Source organism: Leptonychotes weddellii, chromosome 10, assembly GCF_054177405.1.
Source record: "Leptonychotes weddellii isolate Sample4059 chromosome 10, ASM5417740v2, whole genome shotgun sequence".
NCBI classification, from domain to species: Eukaryota; Metazoa; Chordata; class Mammalia; order Carnivora; family Phocidae; genus Leptonychotes; species Leptonychotes weddellii.
In genome coordinates, this window is record NC_138378.1 from 90890518 (window position 1) to 90901706 (window position 11189).

At 37.0% G+C, this 11189-nt stretch overlaps 1 protein-coding gene across 1 annotated transcript in view; it reads left to right on the forward strand.

The window, feature by feature from the left end:
- The window catches only part of BUB1 (BUB1 mitotic checkpoint serine/threonine kinase), a 45381-nt gene that overhangs the window by 5904 nt on the left and 28288 nt on the right, over positions 1-11189 (forward strand). Inside the window, exons 5-9 of the mRNA XM_031039114.2 lie at positions 1672-1715; positions 2307-2404; positions 4333-4385; positions 4479-4663; positions 6116-6267. Of these exons, the coding sequence (XP_030894974.1) occupies positions 1672-1715; positions 2307-2404; positions 4333-4385; positions 4479-4663; positions 6116-6267 (532 nt within the window). The remainder of the gene's footprint in view (positions 1-1671; positions 1716-2306; positions 2405-4332; positions 4386-4478; positions 4664-6115; positions 6268-11189) is intronic.

Consider the following 11189-nt stretch of genomic DNA (forward strand, 5'->3'; position numbering starts at 1 on the left):
GCCTGTGTGTGTGTCCTTGTATTTGTGTATTTTAAGAGTAAATCATACTGTAGGTCTGTTATGTATACTGAGCTTTATACTGCCCTTAAGAAATTAGGAACTTTTCTACTACTTATAAAGCAAGGTGTGAAATCTGTCCCAGAGTTATGTCATAATTGAAGTGTTCTCTAAATCAACATTTAAGATATTTTCAACATTTTGATTTTTATAGAGAACAACATAGTGAATATCTTCATGAATAACTATTTTTCACAACTTTTATTTTTTTTCTGTGATTAAATATACCTCATTTAGGAAATTTTGAGAATACAGAAAACTAAAGAAGCAGAAGAAACCTGGCATTGTAGTTTGGCATATTTTTCTCTGCTTGTTATATAGGATTTACAGGCATGCTTTAATACACCTGCAGCTTTGTGTCACGGTCTTTTTCCTTTATCAAAGAGTTATCTCCCAATTTTTTCCTATTTTATCTCGTTCCTTCTGATAGATTCTCAGAATTGAAACTATCTAGTCAAAGGGTGTATGAAGAGTTTTTAAGTTTCGTGGTACATGTAACCACATTCCCTGCTCGAAAGGTTATACCAGTTTTTTGCTGGCCCACTCTCTAGCAGCATATGAAATAACTTATCTCACTGTATCCCTTGCCAGCATTTAATATGCTCATTGTTTTCCACTTTGCTACAGTGCTCATGTTTTTTTTTAAACTTTATTATGAGAATTTTCAAGCATAGGTTAAAAAAAAGAGAAAAATTAGTATAATGAACCTCCCATTTACCTATCACCTACTTTTAATAACTTGGAACATTTGATCATGTTTTTTCTATGCTGAAGAATTTAAGGCAAATCCAAGACAACAAAATATTTTAACCCAAACACATAAACATCTTTAAAAGTGTTTTTTTTTTAACAGAACCATAATGCCATTTTCACACTAACAAATTTTAACTATAATTCCTTAATATCCTCTAATTTTCAGTCACTCCTCATCATGTAAAGCATTGTGTTGTTTTTTGTTTTTTTTTTTTAACTGTTGGTTTGTTTGAACTAAGAATCACAAGATTTGACATTTGGTTGTACATTTTTAGTCTCTTTATACTATACACTCTTGCTCACATCACCCAAAAATGTCAGATTTGGAAGTTGCATATTACTTGGCAGGTGAGTTGGTGTGTAAAGGTGTCATGAAATGACATATTTAAAAAGTTCTCACAGCATGAACAATAATATATCTGCCTTTTGAATTGGTGGTCTAAGTTTTGGACTTCTTTCTTCTAAATATTATGTTCATTACGTTCCAGATGTGTAGAATGCCTAAGATAGGGAGCTCAAGCACCCCATGTTGTAACATTTGCAGACTTGATACAGGGGGTAGGAGGGTACATTTGTTATGTAAGTTTGAGAAATACAACATAAACCAGGCAAAGGGGGGAGTTTTTCTAATGTAGTGTATTGGGTATGAAGAAGATCCCAGAATTTTTTTTTTTTTATTTTGAAGCAATTCTAAAATTCAACTTGACATTCTCTCTTGATCTCAGTCTTCACTAGCTTGTGATAAGTTGTCTTGATTGGTTGAGATCAATCTAGATAGGTAGATTTGGTTTTCGCTTTAATACAAATACGTATTAAACTAAGTTTGTAATCTATATTGATACTTTCACTCCTGTCATTCAGGTTATTCCGGGCACGCCTTACTGAAACGCATTTGCCAACTCAAGGTAAAATAATGCTTTCTAAAATGTCTAAGTTGTTAATAATGTAGTCTCTGATTTACGCTGCCTTTTTCTCCCCTTAAAAAAAAATTCATCCAGTGTTTATTGACTGTATTGTCTTAGGTAATGGGGAAGGCACCCTGGTAATAATGCCTCGCAAAAATCCCGCCACAGGATTGTGTCGTAGCAATGTAAAAGAGCACACCCACAAGAAAACTTGATTGCATTATATTTTGGGGATTTAAAAAAAAAAAAAATCAAAATTGCCCAAAGTAGAGGACAAGACTTACTCTCAAGTCCATCTGAATCAAATGTGTTTAATGCAACTTTTGAAGAAATGTTGTCATTTTTTTTTTTAGAAATAAAGATTACATTTCAGCAATAAGCATCAACTATTCCATCCTGTTGCTTAAATTATCTCTATAATATTTCTCTTATCTAAAAGGAGTTTTAGTTACATTTTCTGAGACAGTAGTCAATGAGTTGATTTATTTCTTATGCTACTTACTGAAAGACCTGGGGAATGTAATTTGTAATAATTTTATTTAATATGGTTTTACCCTTGTTTCTCTTTATTTCATCCTTTCCCCCCCATAGCTAGAACCTCAGAACCTCTCCATAATGCTCAGATTTTAAACCAAATGATATCAAAATCAAATCCAGGAAATAACTCAGCCTGCATTTCTAAGAATCAGGTAATAATAACATTCTTGGGTTATATGGAAACCGGGAATGATTTTGAATGGTCGTCCGGCTGTGAAGTGTCACATCCACTTCAACATCTCATTTGTTTGACCTTGTCACTATGACTCTAACCTCTCTGTCAGCTTCCTGTCATCATCTACCACTGCTCACCTCAGATATTAAATTTAAATAAGTTACTGTCTGGCCTTCACTTCCTGTGTTTATCTGACTTAGGGCCTCCCACTATATATATGACCTTCTGTCTTCACTTTCTCTCCAGCAGCTTCTCCCCTCCTTTGCCCGCCAGCCTCCCTCACACAGGCTGGGAATCCCTCCTACACTGGATAATACCCACCTGGAGGCTTCTGAGCCCTGCTTAAAACTCAGGAGCTTGGATTGATGGTGCCTATCACCTCAACCAGGGCTTTCCTCCTCCTCAGAAATTATGTTTCCAGTTTCCTGGTTCACTCTTTATATTTTATGTATTTCTTATGTGTCCCATTTCACTCTCTAATGCCACATGATCGTGATTTTAAGCTTCTCTTTACTTTCCTCAAACTTGGGACCTTGCAGTCATTAACCTCTTCTTCAGGAGCTGGCAAAAATAGTATTTTCATGAGACAACAAAAGCCCTTAGATGACATCTGTCAATTTTCTGCCACTAACCAATAAATGGAACTGCACCCTCCCAGCCATCACAGTTGGGGAAAATGGCCTTCCGCTTTGCTTGTCTTCATCCTCCTTAAGATTTTTGCCCTGTTGAGATTTCTTCTGCTCAAGTCTTTGCTTCCCTCAGCCTTGTTTTCCAGCATTTATCCTCTTCACGGTACAATTGCTCTTTCAGTTTGCTAAGGACCTCCTTTCAGCCCAATCCAATGGAAATGCTTCTGTTCTTAGTGCATGTGTGCAAGTTTTATTAATGTCACACATTCCTAGACATGGAATATGCATTTCTCACCTTGATAGAAACTCAGACTATCTCATTTTACATTCTACACGTTTGCCAGTCTGATTGCTTCCTATTGACCCAACTACGTAAATTTTTAAACAGCAGAGATGGGTCTTATTTATGGTCACATTTCCAGGACCTAGCTCAAGACACAACATGTATGAGATACTCAGTAAATATTTGTTTAGGAACTCCTGAGGATAGAATGGTACTAGAAGAAAATTTTTGATTTTTTTTATTAATGTAGAATTTTAGAATATTAATCCCATTAACATAGGCGCTCTGACCCAGCTCCTAGTCTATCAGTTGGAGGGAAATAATGCTCTTCTCTACTACCAAGTAGAAATTTTTCCAGGAGGGGGAAGTAGCAGAGGCAGAGGGAGAGAGAATCTAAAGTAGGCTCCACTCCCAGTGTGGAACCTGACACAGGGCTGATCTCACAACATTGAGATCATAACCTGAGCCAAAATCAAGAGTCGGATGCTTAACTGACTGAGCCCTCCAGGTACCCCCTAAGTAGAAATTTTTTTAAATCACTTTCTTATTGGACTCTTTAATTACAAAAGTTATAAGGTTAATAATAATTAATATAATTAATTGGTTATAATTAAATTAATCATAATTTTAATGAACATATGTAAATCTAGTTGATGATTAGGGCACCTGAGTGGCTCAGTCAGTTGCGTGCCCGACTCTTGGTTCCAGTGCAGGTCGTGATCTCAGTGCTGTGAAAAGTCGGGCTCCAGGCTCAGCGCAGAGTCTACTTGGGGTCCTCTCCCTTTGCCCCTCCCCCTGTGCTTGCTCGCTTGAGCTCTCTCTTTCTCTCTCTCAAATGAATAGGTAAATAAAATCTTTTAAAAATAAAAAATGAATAAATCTAGTTGATGATTAAGAAGCCCCTCCAATGCTTTCATATGTTTTGTGAAATACTTTGGGTGACAGTTTCTTTTCAGTTAAGTGAATACTTATGTTCCTTTTCTGTCTTTTTAGGGCTCAGAAGTTTCTGGGGTAGTATCTTCAGCTTGTGATAAAGAGTCGAAAAAGCAAGTATAACCTGTGCAGTAATCTATTACTTAGTTTCCTTTGAGAGCTGTTTTAGTACGATGTGGTAAATAATACATTTTCCCCCATTATAGGGAACAAAGGGTGATCATGATTTCTAAATCAGAATATTCTGCACAAGCATCTTCAGCAGCCAGAGCTGATGTTCAGCAGGTTGTTATGTATTGTAAGGAGAAGCTCATTCGCGGAGAATCAGAATTTTCCTTTGAAGAGCTGAGAGCCCAGAAATACAATCAACGGAGAAAGCATGAACAGTGGGGTACTTGCACTCTTATGATTTGAGATACTCTTATGTCACCGAAAATAATAACCTTTGAGTAAACTACCTTTTTAAACAGGTGATTGACTAAGCTGAAAGAATCTGTAAAAATGTCTTTAGCTCATCTATGAAAAGCCTAGAAATCTTTGTTAAATACAAGTGTAACAGCCACCTGTGTCCAGGGACTCAACTGATGTCTTGACAGCAAAGCTCAGAGTTGAAACAGCGCTGACATAGATAAAGTAGATAGACCAATGTTGCCTTCACTTTTAGTGATGTTTTAAGCTTTTAAATATTACCTGTATGGGTTTGAAGTTCTGTATATAGTACTTTTAAACCGGTAAGTCAGTTATTTGTGCTGTGAAAGGGTTAAGTCAGGAAGTGGAGTTGAGAAGAGATTTTCTGAAATCTGCAAGTACAACAAAGGAGACATTGAGATGGAGCCCTCTGATCAAAGTGCCCTGTCATTTACGGCTATCTAGCAGGTCATGTTTCGCTCCTCACAGGAAAACCATGCATGTTAACACCAATATCTGTGCGTGTCTCCATGGTTACAAGGTGGACGTGAGCGAGGAAAGTGAACCTTTGTTCACTCAGGGTGTTTACACCATTTAAGCCATTTGGACGATAGCTCTCTGTTGGCCTTTTTTTGGTTTATCATTTCTCATTTGTTCAACAACTGAGAAAATAGGCAGTTAACACTCCCATTTTGTGTCACGCACAGATGCATTTTTCTTTCACACACTGTGACCTAAGGTCTTAGCCAGAGGATTTGATTTGCATGTGATGTGGTCACGTTAAGCGTCACTGCAGGTGGCACTAACTGCCATGCACGTGATGCACTGAAATTTCAGTGCATTCGACTCCTAGTTCTCCTTAGAAAGCACCTAGAGATTTAGATCTTTTAAAGTGTTCCACTTTCTTTTTTTTTTTTAAGATCTTATTTATTTATTTGACAGAGAGAGACATTGCGAGAGCAGGAACACAAGCAGGAAGAGTGGGAGAGGGAGAAGCAGGCTCCCCCTAGAGCAGGGAGCCCGATGCGGGGCTCGATCCCAGGACCCTGGGACCATGACCTGAGCCGAAGGCAGACGCTTAACCGACTGAGCCACCCAGGCGCCCTAAAGTGTTCCATTTTCAAATGATTTGCAGGATCACGACTGTTTTAGAAGAAGTGATTGATATCATACTGTGCTATTACCAAATATTTTTATTGATCAATATGTAGATTTTTATAACCTACATGCCCTGAACCTACAAGTAATCATTCTGAAGGCAGGTAAAAATTATAATTAAGAGGTAATATACCTTTCAGTTCTGATAACCTAAAACACATGGAAAAGACTAGTAAAAAAATTGCCATCCTAAAGACAAACTTTCACTCTTTTTTGTGTATTCCCCTGATGACCTGAATTTAAACTTTGCATGGAAACCATGTTCTCTTTCCTAAAGTAAATGAAGATAAACATTATATGAAAAGAAAAGAAGCAAATGCTTTCGAAGAACAACTATTAAAACAGAAAATGGATGAACTTCATAAGAAGTTGCACCAGGTGGTGGAGACGTCACAGGAGAACTTGCCTGTTTTCCAGGAAAGGCCTGAGGTATGTGTGTGCTCTTCACTGAGTGCTTCCCATGCCCAGTGACACTGATTTTTGTTTGTACTTGCTCCTTTCTGGGCCATATATATATATATTTTTTTTTTTTTTTAAAGATTTTATTTATTTATTTGACAGAGAGAGACACAGTGAGAGAGGGAACACAAGCAGAGGGGAGTGGGAGAGGGAGAAGCAGGCTTCCCGCGGAGCAGGGAGCCTGATGCGGGGCTCGATCCCAGGACCCTGGGACCATGACCTGAGCTGAAGGCAGTTGCTTAAGGACTGAGCCACCCAGGCGCCCTGGGCCATATTTTTAGACTTAATTCTGATACTAATGTAGCTACTAGCATTCCAGATTTTTACAATTGGAAACAGAAAGATACTCAGAATGTAAAATGAGAAAAGGAAGTTATAGATTGTGTATGTTTTTATATGTGTGTATATGTACATATTTTTATGTATTCATATACATGGTCTTTGAAAATTTTTTTTGGACAGTAACTATTTTATAATGAGAATTTGAATATAATTATTTCATTAATTCATCATCTAGATATGTTTTGTTTGCCATTGTTTCATGTTGGAAGAGGGTAAGAGGTGATGAAATTGTTAGACCCATGTATTTTCTTAAAATCATTAATGAATGGGATAGATTGAGAATAAATTTAAGTACATAATGGTTGCTTAAACTTTCACATAGTATATGTCTATCTGTAATACATGATACAATGAAGATAAACACCTTAATTTCTTCTTTTTTAGATTTTTTCTTTTTATTTACGAGCTTTATAGAAGTATAAGTGAAATATAATAAATTACTTATATCAAAATTATAAAATTTTCTAAGTTTTGACATGTATATACACTCATAAAACTATCTTCACAATCAAGATAGTGAACATATACATCACCCCAAAAGTTTTCTTGCCCCTTTGTCCTTTTAGAAAAACATGCTGCATTTGTCTTGCTTCCTGATGTATCCAGGCATATATCCTTTCTTTTTCTTTCTCTTTCCTTTTTTTTTTTTTTAATTTGAGTGTAGTTGACACACAACGTTACATTAGTTTTGGGTGTGCAACATACTGATTCAGTTTCTCTACATGTTATGCTGTGTTCCCCACGAGTGTAGCTACCATCTGTCACCAAAGCAACCATAAGTTGGTTCTCTGTATTTATAGCTCTGATTCTGCTTTTTGTTTGTTTATTCATTTATTTTGGTTTTTAAATTCCACATATGAGTGAAATTATATGGTATTTGTCTTTCTCAATCTGATTTATTTCACTTCACGCAGAACCCTCTAGGTCCATCCATGTTGTTGCAAATGACATGATCTGATCCTTTTTTATGCCTGCATAATGTTCCATTACATATATACATATATATAAATATATATCCCTCTCAAATTAGTGTTTTTGTTTTCTTTGGATAAATATCCAGTAGTGGGATTACTGGACCATATGTTCTTTCTATTTTTAATCTTTTGAGGAACCTCCATACTGTTTTCCCCGGTGGCTATACCAATTTGCATTCCCACCAGCAGTGCATGAGGGTCCCTTTTCTCCACATCCTCGCCAACACTTACATTTCCTCTTTTTGATACTAGCCAATCTGACAGGTATGAAGTGATATCTCATTGTAGTTTTGATTAACATTTCCCTGATGATGAGTGATGTTGAACATCTTTTCATGTGTCTGTTGGCCACCTGTAAGTTTTCTTTGGAAAAATGACTACTCAGGTCTTTTACCCATTTTTTAATCCAGTCGTTTGGTTTTTCTGGTGTTGAGTTGTAGAAGTTCTTTATTTATTTTGGATATTTTTTTTTTTTTAAAGATTTTATTTATTTATTTGAGAGAGAATGAGATAGAGAGAGAGAGAGCATGAGAGGGGGGAGGGTCAGAGGGAGAAGCAGACTCCCTGCTGAGCAGGGAGCCTGATGTGGGACTCGATCCCGGGACTCCAGGATCATGACCTGAGCCGAAGGCAGTCGCTTAACCAACTGAGCCACCCAGGCGCCCTTTATTTTGGATATTAACCCCTTATTGGATATATCATTTGCAAATACCTTCTCCCAGTAGGTTGCCTTTTTGTTTTGTTATTGTTTCCTTTGCTGTGTAAAACTTTTTATTATGATGTAGTCCAGATGTAGTTTATTTTTGCTTCATGTTTCCCTTGCCTTGGGAGACATATCTAGAAAAATGTTGCTATGACCAGTGTCAGAGAAATTACTGCCTGTGTTCCATTCTAGGACTTTTAAGGTTTTAGGTATCACATTTGGGTCTTTAATCCATTTTGAGTCTGTTTTTGTTTATGGTGTTGGAAAGTGGTCCAGTTTCATTCTTGTACATGTAACTGTCTAATAACACCTTAATTTCTTACATATTTTGAAAATTATAAAAATGCATGACCATATGATTTTATAAAAGCAATGGAAAGATGTAGATATATTTGTATATATGCATGTGTGTGTATAGTTATATGAATGTAAGTGAATGCCCTCTTTCATTGCTAACTATTGTAGTTTGCATTTTCCAGAACTTTACAGTGCATGAACACATAAAGATGTATAGAATTGAAGTTTCTGTATAAATAAGACTTACTTTCTGCTTTTGCTACCTAACCCATCTTACAGACCTTTCCTTGTTATTACATAGAGGTCTAACTCACTTTAATAACAGCATAGTCTTCTAGCCTACCTTTTAGGAAGGGCATCTGTCATGTGAAAACTGTTACAAACCACGCTGCAGTGAACATTCTTGTACATTTGACATTATTTCTCTAAGAAAAGTACACAAAAGTAGAATTGCTGCTGAAGTTTGTGCACTTAAAATACTGCCCATCTGCCCTCCAAAAATTTACCATTTTACACTCACATAATAGTGAATAAAAGTATGTGTTTCTTGTATACACTTGGCTAACATTAGCTATCCTAAATATTTTCAACCATCTGATGCGTTTTTTCTAATCACAGGTGAATTTGGACTTTTAACAATACATTCAGTGGCTGTATGTCTTTTTTTAATTGACTTTGATGGACTTTGTTCATTTTTCTACTGGATTGTTACATACTTTTTTTTTTTTTAAGATTTTATTTATTTATTTGAGACAGAGAGAGAGAGGACAAGCAGGGAGGAGGATCAGAGGGAGAGGGAGAAGAGAGAGGGAGAAACAGGGCTCCATCCCAGGACCCCGGGATCATGACCTGAGCTGAAGGCAGACACTTAACCGACTGAGCCACCCAGGCATCCCCATATGTTCCTTATGTAGTTGGATTTCCTTTCTTATATAATTTATGTTTTCCCTAGATAGTTCCAAGAAATTGTTAAAATAATTTTCATTATCTTCTTTTGCTATATTTATGTGGTACATACTTATCAGTTATTTCTCTATAAACACTTGAAGAATCTAGAAATAATGTTTTCATTATGTTCAAGTGCATCAGATGTGCTCTTGTTTCACTTCTCTTGGCCACGTGAGTCCCAGAGCTGCCTTTCTGCCTCCAGGCTGGCGTCCAAGCAAGCTGTCTTCCCTTTACTCCTCTCCAGTGGTGTGTCCCTGCTGATTTCTAGTTCCCATGGCATCGTTTCCTTTTAACATCCCCATTTTGGTGCCACACAGTCTCAAAGAGATTTTTCTTTTTCAAAGGTTTTATTTATGTATTTATTTGACAGAGAGAGAAAGAGCATGGGCAGGGGGAGAAGCACGCTCCCTGCTGAGCAAGGAGCCCGATGCAGGGCTCAGTCCCAGGACCCTGGGATCATGACCTGAGCCGAAGGCAGATGCTTCACCTACTGAACCACCTAGGCACCCCCAAAGACCTTTTTCTTTTTTTTCTTAAAGCACATATGAGGGATTAATTTTTTGAGATCTTTTGCATGTTTAAAAGCATCTTCTACCCTCACACTTGGGTGATAATTTGGCTGGGCCCAATGTTCTAGAGGGAAATCCTGTTCTCCCAGAATTTTTTTTGGTGTTCCTGCTTTCAGCTCCACTTTCACTTCCATTCTGAGATGTATCTGAATGTCTAAACTTTTCCACACATCAGTCTTCTCCACCTGCTGTTTCAGGTGTTAGAATTTCTTTCCTGTCCTTTTGGTGAGGTTTTGGAGGGAGTAGATGATAAAGCACATGTTTAAGCCACTGTCTTTAACCAAAAGCCTCCTTGTATGGGACTTACTTTTGTGTGTTGTGATAGCATAAGGATGTATTTCCCAAATGCACTGCCAGTTGCCCCTAAATCATTTATTAACTTCAGCCTTTCCCCATTGATGAGAAATATCTTTATTGCATACTAATTTTTAATATACAAGATCAGTTTCTAAAATGTCTGTACCTTTGTTTTGGTTAATAGGTTTCTTCTTGATCATTCCATATTGTATATTTACCATAGCTTTGTTGTAAGTTTTGATATCTGGTTTAGGAAGTCTGATTGTTCTTTTTTAAAACACTTCTTCGGAATTGAATATTATGATTCTTTTTAATCTTTTAGTTTGGTAGTGGGAAAATGGTATAGGTCATTTCTAATTACTTTTTTTGATAGCTAGTGAAGATGAACTTTATTTTGTCTATTTTTTTGTGAAATAACTACTCTTGCCCTAGATATTTGGTGCATTTCTTAACAATTTGTGAAAATACTTTTCTATGGTGAGGAATTAACTCTTGTGTCCTTTAACTTTTTAACATAAGAGTGTACAGTTAGTCTAAGTACATGTGAATAGAAAAACAAAGGTTGGGCGCCTGGGTGGCTCAGTTGGTTAAGCGACTGCCTTCGGCTCAGGTCATGATCCTGGAGTCCCGGGATCGAGTCCCGCATCGGGCTCCCTGCTCGGCAGGGAGTCTGCTTCTCCCTCTGACCCTCCTCCCTCTCATGCTCTCTGTCTCTCATTCTCTCTGTCTCAAATAAATAAATAAAATCTTTAAAAAGAAAAA